Below are 26,053 nucleotides of genomic sequence, written 5' to 3'. Positions count from 1 at the left end.
ACACATGTCAACTTGAAACATGCTAATGGTGCATATCCGACTGAAAGGTGAAGAAAAATGTAAAGATAAAGTCACTGACAGTTTTACTCCACATTCAACAAGATATTTTTATCATGTATTTGAAGGATAACTGTGGGATTTCATCATTATAGTGCTTATTATCACTTCATGTTGCTATTAAAGATTAATTTTAACAATCAACACACAATTAGCTCAATAGGGCTCCAATTAGCTTTCTGAAGTTCGGTACAGGCGCTCTAATGAGTCGACAGTAATGGCGTCACCAGTATGTGACCTTATTAGAGCGAATGCTTGTCCTGTTTTACTATTTCACAGCACTTTCTAACTTTATTGGCAGATTCTTGCAAAAATACCTCATTATTCTCTTATTAACATATTTCCTGTTCTACTGCATTTTCAGTCCAAGGCTTATGGCTTGTCAGCGGAGACTCAAATAACTCTCTGCCCCGAATTATAAGACAAAAAGCTGCTGAGCTGCGAACCTATGTAGAAACTGCTACAGACGAACGACAGCAGCTGAAACTGTCCGATCCTACTGAACCAACAGTGACAGAATAGTGAATTCCTCAATGATTTAATTTAATGTTAGTCTCTCTGGGTAGGTCCCACTGCAGAGTTTATTATATATTTTGAGACAGAGCCAAAGAGAAACCAGAACCAAACCTGTGCAGGTGATCACAATGTCCACTTGTCTGATTACTTCGTTCAGCTTCACCATCCTGAATCCGTCCATGCTGTAGTGAGGAGAAACACAATAAAGAGCATTAGAATAATGTGCTGTCAAAGCTGACAGTGACTCATAGGAAACTCAAAAAAGTGGAGTCTCACCAGGCCTGCAAGGCACAGATGGGGTCGATCTCTGTGACGTAGACGATGGAGCCCATCGCTTTGAGGGCAGCACAGCAGCCTTTGCCAACCTAAGGAAGAAAAGGATGAGATGCAATAATTAATAATGATAGTTCAATAATCAACACAGGTTATTGTTAATAGGGTCCTTTTGGAAATTCATCGCTTGTTATAAGTCAGATGGACAGACAACTAAACAACAACATCCACCACAATGAAGAAAGTCAACATAATCCAATACACAAAACACCAAAGATCAATACACATAACCTGAAGAATTCTACAGTGCATTATATAATAGCAATGTGCTGTATCATTCCCCAATGATGTTAAAGTGTTTTCTTTTCCGAGTTTATTCAGCAGTGCAATGCTGGCGGAGACAAACAATCTGCTAGCCTGGTTGGTTTGGAAGGATGGCACCTTTAATGTCCACTTACTTTATAAGTAGTCAAACAATTATCTTACTTGTCTTCTAACCTACATCTAGATGTAACTATTTCAGCATTATATATAAGCCTGTATTTGTCAGCCTCACCTCTCCGTATCCACACACCACCACCTGCTTCCCCCCAAACATGACATCAGTGGTTCTCTTCAGGCTGAGGAGAGAAACACAAACATTTCACTGGCAACCTGACATTTTTTCAGACTGTATGGAGCAGAAAGGAGGTGGATTTAATTACCAAACTGATACATTTTTTAACAAAAGACTGTTTCTCACCCGTCTAAGATGGACTCTCTGCAGCAGTAGAGGTTGTCAAACTTCTGCTTGGTCACGGAGTCGTTGACGTTCATGGCTGGGACACATAGCTTCCCTGCCTTGGACAGCTGATACAACCTACACATAAACAGTAACATTTTGAGAAAACATGTAATATTTAAACTTCAATATTAGTTACTTATTTTATTTAAGTTTACACATTTTAATTTATGAACAAAGCCATGCTGTAGTTGTGTAATCATACTGTGTTAATGGAGGATGTTCACCACTAGATGGTGCTGTTACCACATTAGAAACTGTGCGAGTGTATAAAAATGTGCTTGCACTATCTCATTTAAAATAATGAGAAGTGGTTTCATTGGCAAGCACAGTGTTGAGTCAGATTTTTACGATGAATAGGAGCCAAACAATGACAGGAGCGTGGGCTTTACCTGTGCACACCAGTGACGCTCTCCTCTACGATGCCCTTGATCTTCTTGAACATATTTGGGTATTTTTTGTAAATCCAATGAGTCAGGTCTCCGCCATCATCCAGGATCTGACACAGAACCAGATATGAAGATGGGAAGAGAGGGAGAAAAATTAAGCGAAGTTAGTGATGAAATTAAGAAGGAACAAGCTTAAAACTGTTTCTTTCTTCAAATTTATTCCATAAAATTATCGAAATAACTTATTTCAGTGCATTCTTGAATGTCAAATAAATGTTATGGTTCACAAAATACATTTTTAAACATTAATCTCCTAAGGCTCTTTCCTGTATTTCTAGCCTCAAAGGCATCTAGTTTCCTGGTAAAAAATAGCAGGTGATGTGCCACTGTGGGATGTAAATGAAAGGTAAGATGATTTTTGCATGCTTTAGCATGCTTCAGTTAGAATGTAGATGTGCTACCATGTTGGGTTGCCAGCCTTCCACATTGACACAGCGATCGATGCACCACCAGAAGTCATCCTCCGACTCACCCTTCCATGCAAATACACTGAAACCTAGAAAGAGACAGGAAGGGTTTTATACATAAAAGATAGAGTGGAACTGATAAATCAGACAGGAGGAGGAGGAGTGAATATTTAAGAGAGTGAAAGACAGGGGAGATGAAGAGGGCAGGTGTCACACACAGCAACTCCCAAGAGTCTCACCTCCCTCTGCCAGGGCAGCTGCCACTTCGTTCTGGGTGGAGTAGATGTTGCAGGCTGCCCATCTGCACTGAGCGCCCAGAGCTGACAGAGTCTCCATCAGCACCTGAAGGAAGAGAGGAGAACGCCATGTTTAACTTTCTGTTGGAGCCTCTGAAAAGACACTGTATTCACACTGCTTAGGCTGTGAATGAGTGTTTGTGTGTGTCTGTGTTTTTCATTCCTACTCACAGCAGTCTGGGCAGTGATATGGGTACAGCCCACCACCTTGGCACCAGCGAGGGGTTTCTCCCCCTGGGCTCGCTTCCTCAGAGCCATCAGTGCTGGCATCTCTAAAAGAAAAAATAAATGAAGCAATCAGTTGGATGTGTATGGAGGGAATTCCCATCATTTATCATCATTCTGTTTGTGTTTGTTTATGTATTTGTGTGTGTGTGTGTGTCTTCCTTCATGATCTGTGAAGTAATTAGGGAATCATGTGTAATAATGTGTTGAGTTTTTACACCTGTGGTGGCAGGGGACATATGGTCACCTAGCAGTGAAGAGAGCTGATACACTCACAAACGCAGAATACAATTTGACCCCAAGCGTATGATAATGTATTTTTTTAAGTCTAAACTAATGTTTATATCTGCTGCATCAACAAGAGGAAAATGTGATTAAGTAAAATGTAAAGACAAAAACATGACATAAAATGTGACTTGAACATAGTTTTGTTTTCAACACTATTTTCGACAATAGTTTATCCTCACTTAATTTACTACTTTACCTTGCTCAGCGATCTCGATCTCTCTGCGTCCGAAGTCGGCCTGCTTGATGTTTTTGATGCAGAAGTCCCCATTGCCCTTGGAGTTCTTCTGCTGTTTGTCCCGAGGAGAAGTCTCATCGTCTGAGCTGTCTGTGTATGATGCCGCTAAAAGACAGACATGCAAAATGTTATCGGCAGTATGTCAGGCACATCCTGCTGCAATATAAAGATTGTTTTTCGAAAAGCTACAACTAGAGATATTTGCATCATCCAATAATCATGTTATCAATAAAATCTCAGAAAAAACTTTTACTGCCGAAGGTTAAAACATTTTTTTCGACTACTCGCCCAAACAGCGAAAATGTTGAAAATAAAGCCTCATTTGAGAGATGACAACCAGCAAATATAAACTGATCAATTATCATGTTAATCTTGTGCCTATTAATTTTCTGTCAGACTAATCCAAAATTCCACAAATCATTTCAGCTCTTACATTTTTATAAACACTTTAAATAGGATTTTATTTTTCCCCTCACACGATTCTTTGATCCAGAACAACACAATGTGCCTTTGGTTTCTTTATTGTGAGTAAAGCTTGTGCTTTTTCCCAACCCACAGATTCTTTACAGCAACGAGTTTAAATGATTATGAAACTGTGAGAACAATTTCCTCCAACAGAGCAACTGGAGCCTCTTTTCAATGGTGAGAACAAATGTGATTCCAAGAGGAGTGTCAGTGCACCTGTTGAGATAGAAACAGGAGTGTCATCAGCATACAGGAGCACATTGATACTAACACTGTGCGCTGGTTCTGCTTGTGCAGAGCAGGTACACGATATGAATGTAGACCAGATCCACATAAAACATTGGCCTTAAACGATGCTGTAGTTAAAGTTAAGTGTGCAAGATTTAGGTGAAGGGATTGAAATTGAATATAAAATAATCCTAGTGATGGTTTCACTAGTGTGTTTCATTTATTATCATACTAATTGTTCTTTTCTTTATCCAAGAATGAGCCTTTTATGTTTACATCAGGAGTTGGTCATCTCTACGGAGGACGCAATTATTATTACAGAAGCCCAGACTGGACAAGCTAAATGCCTTTTGAGTTTTTATGACAACTGAAGGCTACCACTGGCTCATGTTTGGAATGGGAGGGTGAGGGGAGGGGTATTCAGCTGCAACATGCAACTTTACCACTAGGTGTCACTAAAACATACACACTGAAAAGAAAATCTGGTAATAAATGTATCATTCCTAAAAAAAATCTTCTTTTCAAAATCTTGCATCCATACTGCTAACGGGAGGGGGATAATGTGAGTTGTGGAGATCTTAGGGGTGTTAAGGGGGGGATGTACTGTAACATCCAAGGGATACTGTAACACAGCCTAAGAGTGTGAAGGTGAAGGAAAAGACAATCACAACTAGGAGGATTTATTATGTCTTTTTCCAAATACAGAAGTGTTTTATATACCTATAAAAGATAAAGGGGATTATATATAACCCAAGACAATGTCTTTAATGTAATATTTGGTCTCGGTTTGATACTTAAAAGCGTCTTAGGATTCTCCCTTTTAACAATATGGCAACTACTTTGATCATATCACTCTACAAATCTTTAAAGCTTCGCGTTAAACAAATGTGAAATTAATGGTCCTGGGAAAAGTGCTGCTGGTGTGTTCTCTGTGCTGTGGGAACCATCAGAGAAATAAGGAGCACTCGGGTGAAGGATTTATGGGAGAAGACAGGCAATCAGCAGAGAGGGATGAGAGGAAGAGAAAAAGAAAGAGCATGAGAGTTCAAAAGAAGGGGAACGAGACAGTGGGTTAAACAAATGTATGGAAATCGTTTAATATTGGCAGCATTGACGACTCTTGACTCAAATTATAATGGCTGCTGTTAATAGTTTAAACAAGAACAAGAACGACGCAGTGGAGTTGAAAGTGAGCTTGTCAAATCAATGAGTGACATAAATGCAGAATAAGTGCTTTCATCACCCTTTTAACATGTAGGAAGAAAAAAAGCTCTCATGGCTTACGCTTCAGACCAGAGAGAGGAGATTTAGTGCAGAGGAGATGTTGCATCATAATTTAGGCCCTTTTTCTAAGGAAAATATGTAAGGAGATTTTAGATTGTTGTAACATTTTATACAGCTGCAACCCTGAAACTGTTGGACGTGGTTTCGAATTCTGCTTTAAGATTTGTTACTGGTGATTGGTCTTCCACCCCCTCACCACTGTCTTTTAATGTGTGCTCTTATAGAATATTCTCGACACTGACACTGCAGGTGCCAACTGATTTTAGTCTAAATCTGTAAATCTAGTTTTGCTCATCAGGCAACATGGAATAACATGCAGAACAATCTAAAGTGCCACTCATTATAATCCTTAAGGTAATGTACATTTTTTTAATCTAACCTTATTTTACCTGCAGCTGCTCTTAATTTGTTCAACTAATTTGTTGTGGATTCATTTTAAGTACTGTTTTATATGTGTTCTTGCTTATGCTATTCTGCAAATTTTACTGTTTCTTATTTGTGTTTTCTTGATGTCCTGGAATGTTTATTTTTTGTGCTAAACTATATTTATAAATTAGATCTCTACCACAATGCATGTCAAAATGACAAAAGGGCTGTGTGTCTTAATTTTATAATGAAGCGATATTTATTTTTGTCTCGTTTTATTCCGTTTTTTCAGCTGACCCTGATTGGTGTCGCTTGCCTCCAAAAACAGCCCGCGAATGTGCCGGTGGCAAGTCACAGGACCAAAATATTTCATCTTCTCTCAGTAAGAGTACTCAGAATACTTTTTTTAGAACCCTTAACCCGAGGGACCGATTATGGCCCTCCACTAATACTGACTCAGAGTCCATTTGTACATCTGCCATCCATCTGTCTGTCTATCATACTGTGCCATGAGTAGAGATGCCGTCCAAACAGTATCACACAGATTAATTCATTATGCTAATGGTGCCATTGGAAGACCCGTGCACTCTGAGTGACCCTGATGCAAGGCAGGAAGTCAGAGAGCCTCCAAACACGAAGCAGCTTATGCAGAAAATAAACATTTGCTAAAAACTCTGCTGCTCTTAGAGAGGTGAGGAATAGAAGGGAGGGCCGAAGGGTTAAGAGGAGAGTAAGGAAGTGCAGAAGTGGAGAGGAGGATTATTTCAGACTGCTCTTGGTGCTGTTCTCAAAACTAAAAGCAAATATTTTCTATGGTCAAGTTTGACATTTTGGAGAATGCAGCAGGCTTTTTCACTTTCCGCTAGTGAATGGCGACTCCCCTGGAGCCTTCATAATTTGTTTATGGATTGATGGAAAGGTTTATAAATCTGTGAGGCACATATGTATGCATCTTTAACCTTCTAAAGTCAAAATTAAGACTGAGGATTTGTATCACCCATGCCATTCAATTTCAACCACACCCAATACTTCAGCTCACAGTGTTTCTATCGCCCTCTTCAGTCTGTACCTTTATTGATTGAGCAACAGGGAGAGTGTGTGTGTGTAAATGTGTGCATTTACCTGAGCTGTAGCTGTCTGTGGAGGACTGGGAGATGGAGCGGGACAGAGAGCGCCGGCCGATCTTGGACGGGCGCTTGTTGAACTCCTGTTTCTGGTCGGCAAACTGGATCTGAGGGAGAGAGCAGGATATCAATACTCAGCTTGGATTTGGCCTTGGCCTTGTCATCGTGAAATTTCAAACCAAAAGAAGGTACCAGGCTTTGTACACTCACATGCACAGATCCTGTATAATAGCACACAGTGTGGTTATATATTAACAAGGTTATGATGACACTTTAAATTCCATGACCATTCAAATCAAACTTTGACTTCATCTTTAATCCTTTCGAGTCGGGTCATGCTGCATTTGAAGAGATATTTTTGAAAAACTGTTTTAGAGATAAAAAAAAGAATCAAAGAAGCAGCTAGTAAACAGAAAAGATATACAATTACACCTCAGTCTCTAAGAAAGGAGACCAGCTTTGATTTCACTCCTACTTTTAACAGATTAAGACAACGAGGCGATTATGAAGCAGCGACAAGGCCAGACGAGGTTTGACAGATCATCTTGGTCCTGTGAAATGAGTGGGAGGTGATTGGCTGTTCACTGTAGTCAGCCCACTGCACGGATAATGATTCTATCACACTGTTAATCTTATAGCCGTTACATCAGAGCCGATAGTCTGGTGCATCATAATTTATGTGCTGATAATATTAGAGTATGAATGGCTGATTTATTACTGCAATGAAACCTCTCCACTAGAACAAAAAAAGTTGTGGGGGTGTAATGAAGAAAGAAAACACTCATTTGTGTTTTTTCATCCGTCTCAGAAAAGTTGTTGAATAATGCCCACGAATCAGCAAATCATTCTGTCAAGATATGAATTGGAAAGCGAGAGATTCTGTCAATGCCAGGGTCTTATGACGGAGGTGTTGAAAAGCTTTATGGGGTTGATTAAAAAGAAATCAAGCGTCATTCCTCGCTCAAAAAGCTCGTCCTTCAGCGCATGTTTTCAGGTTTTTATCAAAAAGAGATTACAAAAAAATTCTGACATTAAGACACAGCCCTCTGTGTGCTTGTACGTCAAACGACAAGAGGTTGCGGTTGTGTGGGTGTCTTCAGTCACTCGTTCTCTCAATGTGCAAGGCACTGCGTGAATGAGACAGGGCAGAGGTGCTGTCCAATCAAAACTGACAAGACGGAGAACCATGAAATCAATAACACGATGAAACACCGTTTTCATTTCTGGATTTTGCTTATTTTTCCAGTTCTGTGATCTAACATCCCAAAATGAAAATGTGGACTAAAGCATCAACAGCTCTCCAAATAGACCTAAAGAGACATTTTACACAGAAACAGGCAAAACTGTTGTGTTGTTAGCCTACAGTCACAGCATCATCTCCCTGCAACCCGCAGCAAATCCAGATTAATCCGCCCTGTCTTCCATTCTCTCCTCTCCTTACCTTTTTCACACAGGGCTCTCCTACTCCCCCATCCTTTTTCTTCTTCAGCATTGCCAAATTTGCATATGTGTGTGTGCAATGCAAGGCTTAGTGCAGTGAAGGGACCTCATCATTCAAGGTCTGATCATTTCATAGGCTGCTACACCTCTTCTTCCTCAGCCACTTTTTGGCCTCCGCTTTCTCTTGCAATCCAGCTCCAACTGGTCCGACCATGCGCCAACAAACACAATGCAACAAATTGTTTTCCCCTTCCTTTCTTTCTACCCCCTCCCGCTCTCTCTCTCCTACCTTTGTATTCTTGTTTAATTGTTGATTGTTCGAGAGATTGGGATCCTTGAATTGCTGGTATCAAAACCGAAGCAAAGCTTTACCCCAGTTGACCCTGGCTATTAAGTGCAGAGCTGGACGGACTGGTTATTGAAAAAGTGATGGAAAACTACTGGGGGGGTTTAACTTGATTAAATACAATTAAACAACAAAATCACTCAATTGTGAATAAGAATGAAGAGGATTTTAAAACCATGCATCTCTTTCCAAGAAAAATCAGCATTTAACACAAAAATATTTATATATAAATATATCAGAGGAAGCATGGAGGTACTGAAGAGGTCTAGACGTGCTGCTAAAAAAGTAGGATGGGACTGAGTGGCGCTGATGTACCATCAACTGTTATTGAAAGATCTTTCTATCCAGAAGCAAGAGTGCGATAGAGTATTAGGGCTATGTAAAAGAAAAAGGAAATCATAGATTTCGGGAGTAAAGTTTTTACACGAATAAAGTCTTACGTGGTAATTGCGAAGAACATAATAATTAAATCAAAATCCTCATACTTGAGGATTTGTGAAATCTATGCTGAAGAATAAATTAACTAGATGTTCCACATTTCTCATTATAATGCAGCCTAATCTTCAGATACAACCCATGGAAAATGGCGTGGTGCCTAATATTAGGACTCTATTCATGAAATATTACAAGGTGGCCCGAATTTTCCAGGCAATAAAATAGTCCTTGCAAATGGCTAGAGAGCAAAATACAGAGAGATAGTTCGTCATTTATGAGAGGCTGATGGTGCAAATGAACCCTGACCTCTATAAACAGGCTGTAATAGCTCCATTGGTCTCTTCTGGCTTATCGAATGGAGGTTAGATGACGGGCTTTAGGAGCTCAGAGTTGCAGTAAAGGATTGAGGGTCATTTTTGGGAGCTCAGGAGGAGGGGATCGAGGGGGCTTACGAGAAGTTTTTTGGAAAAGATTACCACAGGTTAGCTCAGGCCTCAGAACAGAGGGTACTGCCAGAGAGTGTGACACAGTGGTTTGTTCCTTTCTGCCAGAGCAAGTGAGAGGAGGACAGAGATAATCCATGCTGTTTCCACCCCTTAGGTCTTTCTTAGAAAACATAACACTCTAATAGTATCTACATATAAATTCTGATGGCAACAAGAACTTCGATTTTTATTTTACGGCTGATTCTCTGCTTAAGATATCCAGGATTTTTTATTTTAATCATATCAGAATGTGACTGATTCTTACTTCATTCATAAAGACAACACAGTGTAGGGTTGTAATCTGCAGGAATTTAATCATATAATACCAATTGTTTATAGAACTGACATGGCATGAGGCTCAGAGAGATTCATTATGTAACAGAACGACAACAGCAACACTCTGCTCCTGTACTGGTACATTGGAGTGCTACCTAGGAATAGGTCTGCATGACTCAGCAGCTGCTGGAAAAATCATTATGTGGAGCTCATTCAATCTGTCGAAAATGTAGAGCAGCTGTAGACAGTAATGTCCTTATGTTAACCAAGAACCTCTGGATATTTACCACTTCACATTATCCCTCATATTCAAGTTTAACTGGAGTCATCACCCTTTGGTTTCACCAAATTATACACACGAATGTTAACAAATGTCCCATCTTGCAATGATGAAGAAAGCAATTGAAAATTCCTGGATCTGCCCCCTGATTGGAAACAAAAAGTTTATGCCTTCTTCCCACCCCTCCAGCAAGTTTCACGTTAATCCCCACATTTGGTCTCCATCTCGCTGACCTTGCAGTGCACACACCTTTACATTATGGATGGTGACTGATTGGGAGGCTAATGACATGTGAATAATGAATGTTAATTTAATAATAGGGCACATGGGAGCTAACCCAGGTCTGCCTCCATCGTCTCATCTGTGTGTTTGTGAATGTGCTTCACATATAAATGGGATTTCGGGGAACCAAGAGAATGAGTGAGTCAAACTCAATTCAGGAGAAAAAAAATTGGGAAATGACGAGAATACACAAGTGACAGCACAGGAAAGAGGATGTGTGGGATACTGAGAGGGAAGCCAGGTCACTCTGAAGTGCACTGTTTTGTTTAGCAAGGATGACTTCGACAGCTTGTTCAAACTTGTTTTTAACACCAGAAACACCACACAGATGCAAGTACCCAACACTGATAATGGCTCCTAATGTTGCTAAGCAACAATTACCAAATGGTGCTCTTTTGAACACAAGAACTCAAAGTACCAAAAACGAAACACCCACAAAAACACAGACTAGACTTTTAACAGATTTAGAGTTAGGTAAAAATGTTCCAAACTTTGACATTTCCTAATGGAAACATGATCTGCTCTTGGTCCAGAAGGGGAACTGAGTGGTTTGATCATACAATACTAACAGAAATTTAATAAATTCACACCATCGAGGCGTAACATGTGATGGTCGTTTAATATAATTGTCAGTTTTTAAATAGTATCAATGGCCTCTTTTCAGTCAGGATTGTGATGCTATTGAGGGATTTTTATGTTAGCTGGAGGACAAGTATAAAAATGATTTTTCCATTTTTGTTTAGGAGTGAGGTGGTGATGGTTTAACATTAATAATCTGAAAACATGTTAATTCTCCCTACTGACATAACTAGCATGCCAACTCTCCGGAGGGCATGGTTTTGTTCTGTTCTCGTGCTGGGACACTATGTTTCAGGACAGGGTGAATCCCGAGCAGAACACGATCAACAAGCCTGCTGAACTCCATGGGAGCTGTGATGGAGGATGGAGAAAACACCGGAGCCAGCTTGGTGAAAAAACAGAAACCCCTCTGGACGAGAGTGAAAGGAAAGCAAACAGGCGCAGATGTACTCCAGCAGCAAATGTGATGAGAAAGGATCTGTGGCGGTTTGCCCATCATGGACATTTATTGCAGAGGCAGCTCATCCTGCTGACCTGGCATCTTGCTCTATTCACATCCCCAGGAATTGATTAAGTTTTACTAGATGAAAGACAACAAATGGCCAGACCCTGAGGCTTGATGATGTCTGTGGTTATGGACTTAAATTAACAATGTGTAACTTTGGCCACTAGGGGTCTCTCAAAACAAAATCAAAAAAACTTTTTTCATGATGTGTGGGATCCTGGGAGGTGTCATTTTTGCTACTAATGCTGATGAAAATCTACCTGATGCAAATCATGTTCATGTGTGAAATAATGTATTAAAGATTCATTCACATTATGCAGCAAATAGCAATTAGCAATCGTGATCAAATTACGATTGACCAAGATGAAAAAAAACAGCCGAACGGCGAACTGGCTAGAAGTGGGTTTTTGACACAAATATTAAAGCAGCTGGTAAAGCAAATATCACGCACTTAAAAGGTGATCAACAAGAAACATAACGTTGCCTCGAATAAAATTGGAGATTTCTCTGGTTTTGAACACTGTTAAAAACCTAAATGAGAATACACTTTGATGCACTGACAGTACCACAAACAAATACTCAGCATTACCTTGGTGTGCTTAGACTCTCTGCCCGTCTCCATCATCCTCAGACCCACCAGGCTACACAGTCTCCTCTTGTTGTTTCCTTTTAAGCCTCATTCAATAAAGAATCAATTATAAAACATTCTCTAGGAGAGAAATGTTTTGGTGCTGCTACCAAACATAGGTAAACTCAAGAGCACAGGAGAGAAATTCCTGTGTGCTGCTTGTACAGAGTGTACCAAAAGACGCAGGCAGAACAAAAATTAACTACAGACGCTGTAGCAAAAACAATGCAAGGAGGGAGGATTTGGTTACAGGTACGCTTGTTTGTGTAGGAAACTTGAATCTTAGGTGACGGATTACAACAGATCCACCTGTAAAGTTTTCAATAAAATGTTCATAACAGGTGTGAAAGCTTAATAACCAGTCTCTTATACAATGTGTTCTACAGAAGCAGCTTAGAATTTATTTATTTGTATTTCCCCCCAAACAAGTAACAACTCTGTAGGTTTCCGCAGAGAACAATAGACATCTGAGGTCTTACTCTCCATTTCAGCTGAACTCAACAAGCCTCTGGCCTGACTCAAACAGAAAAAGATTTATTCATGTCCTAAAAATCAATGTTTAGCTTAAATGTTTCATATTCCTTGCAAGTCATTCCAGATTAATTCCACAGGCTGCATAAAAAAGGTTGATGTTTGGCAGAAAATCTACAGTGAATGACTCTCAAAGACAAATCCAAATTCCCAATGTTTAAAATAATTACCACCACTGCATCACAGCTGAAGTTTGACATCCTCAGTTATGCCACTCACGGGTGAATAGTCAGTAAACATCGCTCTAACAAATACCCATTTATAAAATAAACTATATAGGCTTGACATCACACGCTTTACTTTGGCTTGTGTTTAACCAGGGACGGTTGTTTACAAAATCTGCCAAATACCCACAAAGTGAAACAACTAACTGTTAATGCTGACTGATATAACGTCTTGTTTGGAGGGTCCCAGATTCTTAAATGTGAATATATGCCGATTTTCTTCGACATTTATGATATTAAACTGATTATCTTTGAGATTGAGCTGTTAGTCGGACAATATGCGCAATTTGAAGACATTGCCTTGGACTTGGAAATTAACAATTTTGATATTTAAAGCGAATAAATAAAGAATTCACTGGTAGATAGATAGTAAATTGCAAGATATAAACTACTTATAGTTTCTATCTTATTAGCATATATCAGAGATGGTCATTTTTGAAAATATAAATTAATTCTACAACAAAAGCAGGTTGAAATGCTGTCATTTGATGCAACGCTATGTTTGTTGTGTATTTACTCAGCTGCCACTATAAAGATACAGGCTGGTGTGTGATACACACAGCTCTGTCTTCACAGCTGTGTTGTCTGCAGGGGGTTTACATCTGTCCCATTTGAAAATTCCCTCCTCACAGGTTGCCTCTGTGGGTGTTCCTCTAAAAATTTCAGTATTCAAAATGAAGCCTTAGGCTGTGACAACATGAGGTATGAATCTCTGTACGAGGGCCTTTCCTGCTTTATTTGAAGTCATTGCACACCAGAAGAGATTAATCGTATGTGTTTCCAGACCTGTGTAGGAAGGAACTTGATCCTAATCAAACACAATGGGGTCATGGGATGGAGCAGAGACCCCTGCAGCAACACAACAGTGGGCCTCTCGAGCTGTCGAGTCGGGTCTTAGGTCCTCTCTAGTCTCCGCACATTGGAAACATGTCACCTGAACCTCCCTATTGACCTTCTATGTAAGGTGCCTAGAGATAATGTATATTATGATTCAAGATTAAATGTCAATACAATTATTGTTGCACTGTGAAAAGATGGTTGAAAGATGTTATTGGATCTGAGTGAAGTATATATCTACATTTAAAAGAGAAACGTGATGTAAACGTGTTTGAAAGCTACCATAAAAACAAGCTATGTAAGAGCATGTGTTTTTTTGGTTGACTGGCCTGACTTGCGTACCATCCCACTACCTGCTGCATCACTCACCGACACGACTGTGCGGACCTACAGCCTCGGGGCGTACAGTTACTCGTTCACAGACTGCCGTGTTTACTGAGCTGAGCAGGGAGAGACAGAAAGCAGTGGGGTTGTAGAATCACTCGGGGGATATCCCTGCTGACACAAGGTAATGTGCTGTAAAGAAAATTGAAACTTGATGATGTTCATGAAGGCAAAATGGTTTACTTTGGCTTCATTTGCTGCAATGCAGGTGGACTAAAACAGTCTTGGCACTGCATTGCTCAGCTCCCCTTCATCCTGACCTGCTCAATAAGAGCACACAACCTTCTGTGCTACATGTTTCTGATCCATCAACTCATTCTATGCTAAAAGACCATACTAGGAATGTGGTGAACTGAAGACAACAGAGATACAAATAAAGGACACTGAAGCATAAGTCTCTTAACATTAAATTATATTCAAAAACACTAATTTGTAGATGATCTAATTACAACCCTATAGAGACAAATTACAACAGCTGTGATTTCTGATGAAAGACTGTTGAAGTACAACTTAACGAGGATTGCTATGAAATACCAAAACAGCTAAAGTAGGTTTTTTTTATCCACTTCCGACAGTCAGTGAAAAGTTTCTGCAAGATTAAGCTATGTGATGTCCCTGGAGTTATATCACAGTACAAATACATTTTGAGGAGTTAGTCCAGCACCATAAGAATCGTGACCAGGACTCAAGAATGTTGTCATGGATCTGCCTACCTGCTGATCCAACAACAAACTAAGGCCAACTTCAGAGAGAATGAAACATGTGGATATTCTTTGGTGGATGGAAGACTAGTTAAGAGGTTACAGGAAATCTACCTGAACCAGGGAAGAGATTGAGAGACGCACAAGAAGCAAACCAGGCCTGGCCAGCAGAGACCTGGTGCAACATCCTCTGTCAGGGAAACCCATTGATTGAGAGAGAACAGGAGTTAGTGTTCTCCACCAGAACCAGAGGGAAGCTGTTTATACCTGCTCATGCTGCTTCCATCTTGGATACTGATATTAGATGATCAATGTCGACTAAAGGTCCAGAAATTGTTTCCAGAGTTTCTCTTTCATATATGAGGACCGCCACAGGATATTATCTGGGTCAGACGTGTTTACAACAGGAACATGTCCACATAATTCTGGCGAAGGATAACGCCTGTGAAGAGCAGGACATGACGTATAAATTCTGCCAAAGAAAGCACATTCTGCCAAAGAAAGCACATTTTTGTTAACAGCACATCCTCACAATCATCACCAAAAGCTCTCAAACATCATTGTTTTTCCAAGCAGACATCTTTGTTGGTGACGTCTCCAAATTGTATTTTTTCCTCCAGTTTCTCGTCCATTGTGTGTTAACTACGTAGGAAAACTTCCGGGAAACAGTCCAAAACAACTGAGACAGACATTTTAATTATCTTCTCTCGTGAAGCCCCTCTGAAAAAGGCAAGTATGAGAGCAGATTAAAACATATCTCTTCTACTCATTTTATGGGATGTGATCAATACTGGATATTTGTGGGAAATTACAGTGTATAAATGCAAAGCAAAAGGTGCTTTTCAAGCCTGAATCACACCATAAGCAGTCGGCCGCACTGGACCGAAACTCAACAGTCAGTGTAGTGGTGACCCATTTCAAAGTGAAAACATTAGTTGCTACTACGGTATTTTCAAGTGATGTGACAACACCTACACTGTAACGGGAAGCTAGCACTGACCAGGAAATCTCATGTTACCACACAGACAGTCTGTATGGGGGATTGGTGGATGACTGTGTTGGCACAAAGCAGCTCATATCAGTCAGACTCGTGATGGCTTTTTTATTTTTATTAGTATTATAATATTAAGCTTTCATCACACAGACCAAAACACCATCACCTTTAGAAAACATACAATACAGATCAAGACGACGTCTCAAAGAGGTGGGCTTTTCAAATATACGGACAAAATAGCAGCAAAGTTCTTCCAGATAATCTCTACAGCCTCAGATAACTTTTACCAGCATATCTAGTGTCTTGCTTTAATGCTCTGTCTTTTTTTCCCACCGTAATGCCTGGCGGTGATATCAGGCCAAGTTTCCATGTGATGATAGCAGTATAATACCTGATGACTAAACAAAGTTAAAAGGAGAACACACAGATCAGACAGGTCTAAGTGCAAGGATGAGTACTCTTAACTCAAAGTGCCAATGGGCTGTTAATAGCTTTATGTTTAGATGTCGTCTGCCAAAAGGCCTGGAAAAGTGAGTGATGGTGTTAAAAAAAAAAGACTTAGTGCAGGGAGAGGAAAAGAGGAACATGTTCTGTTAACGGCTTAACACTACAAACAAATGTCTGGAAATATCCTCAAAGCTAAATCCTAAAAGTGCTTCTGCCAGACTGTAGCAGATCTGAACGTCTGCCCTGGCTTCACTCATAGGGGCTGTCCTGTCATCCATCTTTATGAACAGTCAAATGTCTGATGATGGTAAAGCTCCGCCAGAAATAGCAAAGACACAAGACAGCGGTTTTGCATTGGTTAGTGAGTTCGTAGCACTGTAATTAGTAAACTGAATTCACTGTGTAGAAAAAAGAAGTGGCCCTTCAATAGTAGTGAATTAAATGTCCAGGTTGGTGGATTGACACTGGATGCTAACTATTAAATTTTCTAGCATTATTATAATACTGTAGACACAACTCAGAGAAAATATCATGTTTGTTGTGTCATATGCAGACACTGACACGCACGCACGCACACACACACACACACACACTTGCTTGTTGGCAGTCACAACCAAGTGTTTCAATCCAACTCAGTCCATCAGATCCTCCCTAGGATGCATATAAATATCAGCAGTGTGTTAACCCATCATCAGACGCTTGGTCCACAGGATTTGTTGGCAGTAAGAGCGGTCAAGACACTATGATGGAAAAGCATAATGTTGTGACATCTTGTTACCTGTACATTTGGCCTTGGCTATGGAAGCAGTCCTTTTGTTTAGCCATATTTTAGTCCCTGCATGATGAGAGGCTGCGGGACAAAGCAGCGGGTGTCTGGTTTTTCAGATCTCCTACGCACACCAGAAGATGTGCACTTACACATTCTTTCTTTTCTCTGCATTTAAGTCACTTCCCCCTCGGTTTTCCTAGTAACAACCCTCTTCCTTACACAGCTTGATGCAGCCTGGAGAGTACACCACAGTTTATTATGTGCATGTTTTAAAGAAGCCCTTGGATGACACTTCAAAGAAGTGCGGACATGTTTCTCAGCATTTTCAACTGCTATTCCTGGATTACTATTGTGCTTGTGTGGAAGAAAACCAAAAATAGAAGGCTCAGACAGAGAGGTGTCTGTGTTTTCCTCCTTCTGCTCGTCTTCCTGTGTGTTCTACCACCACTCTGCATAGTCTCACAACTGCATCTGTTATTGAAGCTACATCAAGTACAATCCCAGCGAACCTGGGATAAGCTGTCCTCTGATTCAACTCACACAGCACTGATGTCCAACAACAACAAAGATAGAGACAGTGCTGTTTACTGCCACAGACTCGAAAAAAACGATGTGTACCATGACAGAGCCGACAGGTTTGATTCTTATGTTGACTGACACATTCACTGACAATCAAGCCTGATGCCATTATTGCAGAGTAAAGGACAGTCTGTCACACACTGGGCCACACTGTCCCTTGATGATTCCTGGCTTCATTTAGACACAAGAGCAGTAGATTGTGAACTAACAGACATTTGGCAAGTTGAATGACCAGTGGTCTCAACTTCTATAATGGGATACAGCAAAGTGGGGAATACTTTATATATTCTATATCACTATGTTAATTTTATATATCGATTTATTTGAGTTAGCATTGAGAAAAGGGCACTTTTTAAATGGATTTATATAAAAAAGGCAACATGAAAACTCCTACATTTAAATCCATATTTTCTCATGTATGAATTTATATACTGGTCAAACTTGCATATTCATATACCAGCTAACCAATTTTACGTAAAGTCTGTTGAGATGTAATCGCCCAGCAGGGGGCTGCATGCATGTTAAATGTCATTATCACCCAACGTCTGACTAATGCTCAGTTTTGCATGTCGTGGCACTATCTAGGCCAAGAGTCAAGTTACTAAGTAGAGTCACCTTTGTCTCCTTAATGAGAAAATGCTTTGTCAGAGAAATAAAAAGCAAGAACAGCAAAAACAACTCCTTTCTCTTGCAGTTGAGAAACGATTCTGATGTTTGCAGGCTCATAAACCTGTTGTGTAAATTCAAAAGAATACCTTTCATTTTGAAAAAATAAATACCATATAACAATGGGCATTTTAAAAACCAGTCAGCCTGAAGTTAAGACCACTGGTGTACAACTCTCGCTTTTAGTGTTACAGCTCTGAATTTGCTAATCTCTGGCCCTGCCTGCACACAGGCATGTATAGGCAGGGAGCAACGCAGACAGGAGATATTGACAAAAAGATGAAAATATGTATGTAAATATTCACAAGAGCATGACGAGACCATGAATGAATGCCTGTCAATGTATGCCCTTGTGTAACATTCATGAGTAAAGATGGGTGGTATGTGTGAGGCAGCTGTTATGACCTTGACATTACATTGTCCATTCCTAAGTCAATATGGCAGTATGGCACTCCAATGCACAATTAACAATATGACAAAGTGCTTTTATGCAAATTCTGACAAACAACAGGCAGTTAGCATCACCAAGAAATAAGAGACTGACGACAAAGAAAAAGCTGCATGAGTCCTCAAACAGAAGGTGGCTGCTCCAAGTGGCTCATTTACCCACCTCTCATCCAATAGTCAGCAATTCCTGAGCCCTCTGGCCAATAGCACGATGAGAAGAAGGGAGGAGACGGCTAGTATGTTGGTGTGCGCGTGTTGTGCACGTGTGTGTATCAGCGTGCAGTGTGCTGCCCTAAGGGGGGTGTGATGTAAGAATGACTGCTGCTGATTAATATACAGAGACAAGTGTCCAAATCGTAAATAATGGTACACATGCATGCACATGCACACATGCACACACACAGTCACGAGTAAAATACACTCATACACAACCATTACCATGCCTACACTTACAGTTACTGATCCCACATGCTATTACCAGTGCTGTTATGCGTGCCCCCACACATTTGTACAACAAACAAATGTCAGCTCCATGTTAGCACAAAAGGGAAATAATCCTTCTGAAATGGGAATATTGAATAAAGATGCTTGGACATTATGAATGGAATCTCTTTGGATATATTGGATTCCTGTACAAATAAGAGAAGACTCCTGACCTTGGGGTGTGAATGTCAAAAAAAACTAACTCACAATGTTAGAGAAAGTGAAAAAGGGTCTTTGCCAATATTTAATGGGTTATTTTTTCGCCTCCGTCACATCCTTCCACCAAGTTTTATTGAAATTCCAATTTCTGGGATCCTGCTGACAAACCAACCAATCAACCAACAAACAGACAGGGGCAAAAACATAACTTTCTTTGTGGATGGTAATGAAATAACTAGGTTTGGTGAAAATAAATAAATTGATATTTGTAATTGACTGCAAGGCCCTGCTGCCCTGAATGAACAAAGTGCTGCTATAAAACGATTGAAAGTATCCACGGCTGTCTAATGTGAGCATTATCCACTAGAACAATCTCTGTCCTTCTGATATGGTCCGATAGTCATTGTAAAAACCAGGGACACTGATACTAGAAGAGAACAGGCAATGAATGATGGGGTTTAGTGACAGATTAAACCCTACCTGCTTCTTAACAGAGAGGGAGGAGATGAGAACAGACTTCACACTCAGGGCTTCCTCTCTTGTGCCTTCTTCTCTTTCACATGGCTTCTCCTTGTTATCTTCCACTTACGGGAAGGAGAGTGCCAAGAATGCAGGCTTCAAATGTCCTTCAAGGACAAGTCAGAGCTTTCATCAGGCTTCTTTCTTACACGCAAACCATTTTAATTAACAGCGTTCCTGAAATCTCATTAATAGATTATAGGATCGTTGAATATGTTTCTTAATAATTTATGATTTTTATGCAGCTAATCACTACAGGAAAATGGTATTATCCTAAATGACAAATAAAATATACATCCAGGTGATATATTATTCTTAACTATTATAACTATAACTGGCTGCTCACTACTCTATACTGTTTTCTCAGATGAGAGAGAAAACAATCTATTGCATACAGTATGACATTTGACCCAGTGATGGATCAACAGCTATGGATTTTACGCAAATTAAACAGTGAGCTGTGTCTACTGTATATCCATCCACTCATCTATCCAGGCACGTGACCATCCATCTCCATCAGGACACTCTTTTCACCACATGTTCTACCACTCCAGCTCTGAAGGAGAAAAAATCCTTTCGTCAGATTGAAAAACAAATGGATTGATAATGTCTATCATTAAGCTAAATGACACCAGGAATTCTTCCATAACCATGAGAGAAAAAAGAAAATTCTAAAGATTACTAGATATAAAAGACTAAAATTAAAGCATCTCTGGAATTGCATGTTTGTGTCTTTTCTCGTTTACTCTTGATTAGTCAAAAATTGATGTCTCTCCCTGCAGGGAAAGTATAATTACGTCAAAGTCACAGAGACGGGGGTTGTGCTGGTCTATTTCTGAATAAACCCATAATGGGGTCAATAATCTATATTAAATACAGAGTGTGAAGCAATTCTTTTAATGGATTTTGTTTTCTGATATTGTTGGTTAGCCTTACCTTTGGTTGCAATACCTCGACCAAGGAGATTAAGTTTTTTCACACCTGTTTGTTTGGTTGTTGCTTTGTTTGCCTGTTCGCAGGATTAGGCAGAAACTGCTGAACTGATGTCTACGAATATTTGTTGGAAGGATGAGACATGGGCCAAGAAGGAACCAATACAATTTTGGACTCTCTGTCTTCTAGGGTATCGGTGGTTTGGTCTGACTAATAGGAAGCTGGGCAGACAGATGGGTGTGTGGGGGTTCATTTCAGGCTTTGAGAGGGCCCTTTTGTGAGGCAGCACTTTTTGAACACAATGTTGGCCCTTTGTTTAAATGCAGCGCTCGGGTATGGAGCTGCATTCCTCGTCATGCTGCATAGCACGTCCAGTGTTAATGTCCACTACTGTCTACTGATCCTCAGGGGACACACACACACACACACACACACACACACACACACACACACACACACACACACACACACACACACACACACACACACACACACACACACACACACACACACACACACACACACACACACACACACACACACACACACACACACACACACACACACACACACACACACACACACACACACACACACACACACACACACACACACACACAGAGAGAGAGAGAGAGTTAGTGCTCGCTCACTTGTTGAATTGAAACGACACCAGGGGGTTTAAAATTTCACACTACGTTGGTTCCTTGTGAAGAAACAGGTTCCAGGAAAAGTGAGTGCTCTCCTTTTCCCTCCACTCACCGTTCCAGGAACCAGACGCGTGTAAGATTGCTTTAGGTGGGGAGATGTGTAACTCAATGAGCTGCACACGCTCAGTTAGATCAAGCTGCAATGTCGAGGCAGGAAATGAGTTACAACTTGGGAGCCACACGTTCGGATATGTGTGGGAGGCACACTCAGGAGCAGTGAGGCACAGACTGCGATAACACCAATACCAGCTTAAAAACAGAGAGACAGCACCAGAGAATTCAAGTCCTAAATCCAAAGAGCCACTGGTCAGAAACCAGGGCCAAGCTGACCTGATCTCTGCCTTGGGAAGTGTTAGGACTCCAATATAGTGAGTGTGAAAATTGAATTTGGCATATCGAGCCTGGCTCAAAGTACAGCCAGTGCCATTCTATCAGCTATTGACTAAAATTGGAAAGTTGGGTAAGATCGATGAAGTTTCATAGGTTTCAACTTCATTTTGAAACAATTCGACAGCAAACATTGATCACAGCAGACGCAGACAGAAATTCTGAAAAGGGGCTGGCAGGTCAAGTACAAGTGTTTTGCATGTTTTCAATCCCACAGAGAGAAGAGCCACACATCTTTAATGTCAAGGCAATCCTCATTAACTATTGTTTTGGAAATGTCACAAAAGGTCTGCTATTATCATTACAAGAGCTAAAGACCAGTATTCAAATTGCCATGACATTTATTAAAGTGCGTTAACATTTGAATATGGCTTTAATTAAAACCAATACATGGGTTTCACTTCATACAGATTCTACTCAATATCTCAGCCAGGGCACAGAGAAACACACTCAGTGTCACTCAAACACACATTAGAATGTGTGCGTGTATCTGTGTGTGTCTATGCACAATGCAGTACAGATACACGACCTGAGCCTGTCTGGACTGTCGACCGGTTGGGCCAGGTTCAGACAAGAATTCTGAAATTATATTTGAGATCAGGTCGGGTTTGGTCACGCTGGCTTAACCATCAACTCAATTTTTTACACTGTACGTGCCTGTAATCAGGGAAACATTGGAGTCAGGTCAGGTTCAGATACAAATAACAGGATGCAAGTCGGGCTCGGGTCAGGCTCTAGTTTGTTCAGGATCCGACAGGTTCAGACAGAAGTTGTAGCTGCACTCTGGTGTGCAAGTACAGCCAAAACTGACCATGGACACTGGACAGATTTAGTGTGTAGCTTAAGTCCTAGCAGCATCGCTGAATTACACAATAAAAGCAGTCTGCTTTGTTTAATTGCACTCATTCTTTAATAGGTGTGTGTCCTCTTTAGGAAAAATTAGGTGAATCTATTAAATACATACAACAGGAAATAAACTAAAGGACCTACAGCTTGTTTCGGCCTCTGTGTCCCTTATGAAGTTGGTCAGTGAAGTGTGATCTCACACATGCCTTTGCTGTGTGAGATCACACTGTGACAGGGCAGACCGTACAGGAACACAATGAGACTGTGAGAACGATAGACATGGGGCCTGAAAACTACAAACACCAGAGGAAGTGGTGTTCTGCTAGGGCTGTAGATTGTAATCTAGAAAGAGAGGACTAATTGCTTAGTTGGGGTTTATTTTCAGTAGTCTATTGATTGATTTGATGAAAAGTACAAAGTATTGTTGAGTAGGTAAAAATGAGGCAATAAAACAGGGCCAGTCCACATAGAGATGAGATTAAGCGAAAATGTATCAAATTAATATTAATTGCTGTGGTAATTTGAGGAAGAGCAGAGTGAGAGCACCAAAGAAAGACAAGAATAATGAAGCTCTCGCTCATAGGTCATTCAAAAGAGTAAGAGAACCAAGAGAAGTGCACTGATGGCAAAGCTGGGCAAATATACACCCTCTTCGTTCCAATGGTGATGGAAGCGTCTAAAACTTGTCATATTACAAAATAGCACTGCTGGGTTCCTACAAGCATTTATTTTGAGGCAACATATGCAGATAAACTGGATGAGTTATGATGACAAACACGCTTGGATTAAGTTTGTGAGCCCAATAACAAACAGACTTAACAAATACTACCCAATTAGTCATTTTTTGACTGGGATGACTGTTGAGTATGATAGGATGGATCACTTGTTTTTGTGACCAATCCATGGTGTGACAAGTGCAATTTGATTGGGCTAAAACTGCATTTTTCTCCTCTGCAATAACAAAATCCTGCTGTGACATCTGAACGTGCTGTTTCCTGCTCTTTCAGGCATGTGGTGAGGTTTCAGAACATCAAAAGTAAACAAAAGGAAGTGAACATATTTGCTCCAGTTTAATGTGGAACAGCTGATGTGACTGAAAACGTACAGCACTGACAGACGCCCTCTGATGAGACAAGCACTTAAGATTACATTTGGGACAATTCAATTCTGTGAAGCGTTCTCAAAACCTGACTTTTGCTCAGTTCAGTTCGGCTCAGGACAGACTCACTTAAGACTGGAAAACCTACTTAAGAAAAAGAGCTCCAGTCATAACATTAGAGAAGCTAGTGTGATATTAATATTGAACAATTAAGTACGGCTCTCTAAGAATGTTATAAAATGATTAAATAGCCCTTGAAAGAGCAAAAGCTTCCTGCTAAAGGTAGATACTCACTATAGAATGTAAATGATACACACACCATCTTTTCTTCCTGCATAAACATGTCAGCTACATGACCTGTAATCGAATACCTACAGCATTCAAAGGGGGTAAAGGGAATGCAAATCATCAGACACAGCAAGGTTTATTATATACTGTTTATGAAGAGAAAAAGTCAGCCTTTCTTCCTTTCTCTGTTGTGTTCTTCTCACTCCCAGAGCCATGGTCTGTCCATTATCCTGCCGGGCACCTCAATGACCTCTGACAATGGTCCAACTTACTTCCTGTCCTCCCTGATGACTCAATAACCAATGAAATCTCCTGTCAGCACATGAATCTGCACAACTGTTAATAATCTAATATAGTGCTGCCAGAAGAAAGCAGGGACTTTAAGGTGATCTCCTGTCACTGGGTTTCCAAACACATTTGAATGTTACTCTCAATATGAGCGGGCCAGCCATCTTTACACATTTCAATATGATAGACATCAGTCATTTGTGTTGGGCCTGGTGTGAAGGACAGCCTGGCTATAATTAAAAAACTTATAAATTCATCAAAAAGATAAGGATACATTCATATCATTAGAGGTGGAGGACTTTATGTGGGTCAGGTCAGCACCACGTTTACGTTAGCTAATTGTTCCCATCCAGCTGAGCATACCACAATCAAATATGTGCATGTCTTTCCCTTCTGACACCTACAGTCAATTCTTCAAATAATTTGCTTTAACTGCATAAGTGTTTTCTACCATTATGGATTGGGTTAGAGGTGAAATATCGGCCTAAACTACTAGTCTATGCAAGCGCAAAAAGGGTATACTGTGTGGCAGTTTCAATGCTTTCACGAATACACTCTGATCTCACCAACTGTGAATATCGAATATTTATTTTAACAATAACTTAAATTTTATAGCGCCTTTCAAGGGACGCTTTATATATTTCAGGGAGAAGGACGTATTTAAGGTGACAGAGACAAAGACAAGGACAGATTGTATCAGATCAGGTATTGTGCATTTTCAAAAAGATAAGTTTTGAGTAGTTTTTTGAATAGCACTGGTGATGTGGCATTGCGAATCTCAACTGGAAGAGCATTCCAGAGGGTGGGGGCCGCACGCTAAAAGCTCTGTCTCTAAAATTCCGCAGTCTGGTGTTAGGGATGGTGAGCAGAGTCCGCTCAAAGGATCGCAGATTCCTGGATGGGGTGTAGGGTCGAAGTAGGTCAGATATGTGTTGCTGAGCAAGCCTTGGAGGGATTTGTCAGTGAGCAGGAGGAGTTTGTGGGTGATCTGGGATTTGGGAGCCAGTCAAGATGGATGAAAGCTCAAAATTCATGTACAAATGTGGGAGACTGAGTGACCACTAGATCAATAACCAACATTCCCTTTGTCTCCTATTTTTCAGGGAATATCTCTAAAGTCACAGTGGTGCCACATTCCACTGACATTTAAAAAGTCACTGTGGTAGTGTGGACCAGAGATAGACCTTTTCAAACACAATGAGATCTTGACATGTACATTTTCTCTACAAACACTAATTACATTTTCAAAGCTAAAATCATACCTTTTTGTTAATCTTCCTTCTAACATACATAAAATACGTCCAATCCAAATGCAACTCACTCCAGGAACACATTTTAATACGTACATGTGCAGACTTATGGTGACTTAAGTGGTGACTTTCACTCAAGTGACGTATTGAATAACTAAACTAAAGTCATCAGCAGATAACATCATGCAGGCAAAGCCAACATCTCAACTCTTATATCATCACTTCGCTACTTTATTCACATAATTGTGAAGTTTTATGAAAAACA

At 40.3% G+C, this 26,053-nt stretch overlaps 1 protein-coding gene across 1 annotated transcript in view; it reads right to left on the bottom strand.

Moving 5' to 3' along the window:
- The window catches only part of ahcyl2b (adenosylhomocysteinase like 2b), a 34,068-nt gene that overhangs the window by 3,901 nt on the left and 4,114 nt on the right, over positions 1-26,053 (bottom strand). The window contains exons 2-11 of the mRNA XM_061072271.1: positions 6,993-7,101; positions 3,489-3,632; positions 2,951-3,051; positions 2,723-2,825; positions 2,478-2,572; positions 2,020-2,126; positions 1,589-1,705; positions 1,403-1,466; positions 850-938; positions 685-755 (exon numbers count right to left, since the gene is read on the bottom strand). Of these exons, the coding sequence (XP_060928254.1) occupies positions 685-755; positions 850-938; positions 1,403-1,466; positions 1,589-1,705; positions 2,020-2,126; positions 2,478-2,572; positions 2,723-2,825; positions 2,951-3,051; positions 3,489-3,632; positions 6,993-7,101 (1,000 nt within the window). The remainder of the gene's footprint in view (positions 1-684; positions 756-849; positions 939-1,402; positions 1,467-1,588; positions 1,706-2,019; positions 2,127-2,477; positions 2,573-2,722; positions 2,826-2,950; positions 3,052-3,488; positions 3,633-6,992; positions 7,102-26,053) is intronic.

This window comes from Limanda limanda, chromosome 1, assembly GCF_963576545.1.
Source record: "Limanda limanda chromosome 1, fLimLim1.1, whole genome shotgun sequence".
Lineage (NCBI taxonomy): Eukaryota > Metazoa > Chordata > Actinopteri > Pleuronectiformes > Pleuronectidae > Limanda > Limanda limanda.
Note: the sequence above shows the minus strand (reverse complement) of the source record. Positions and strands in the feature narration are given on the sequence as shown.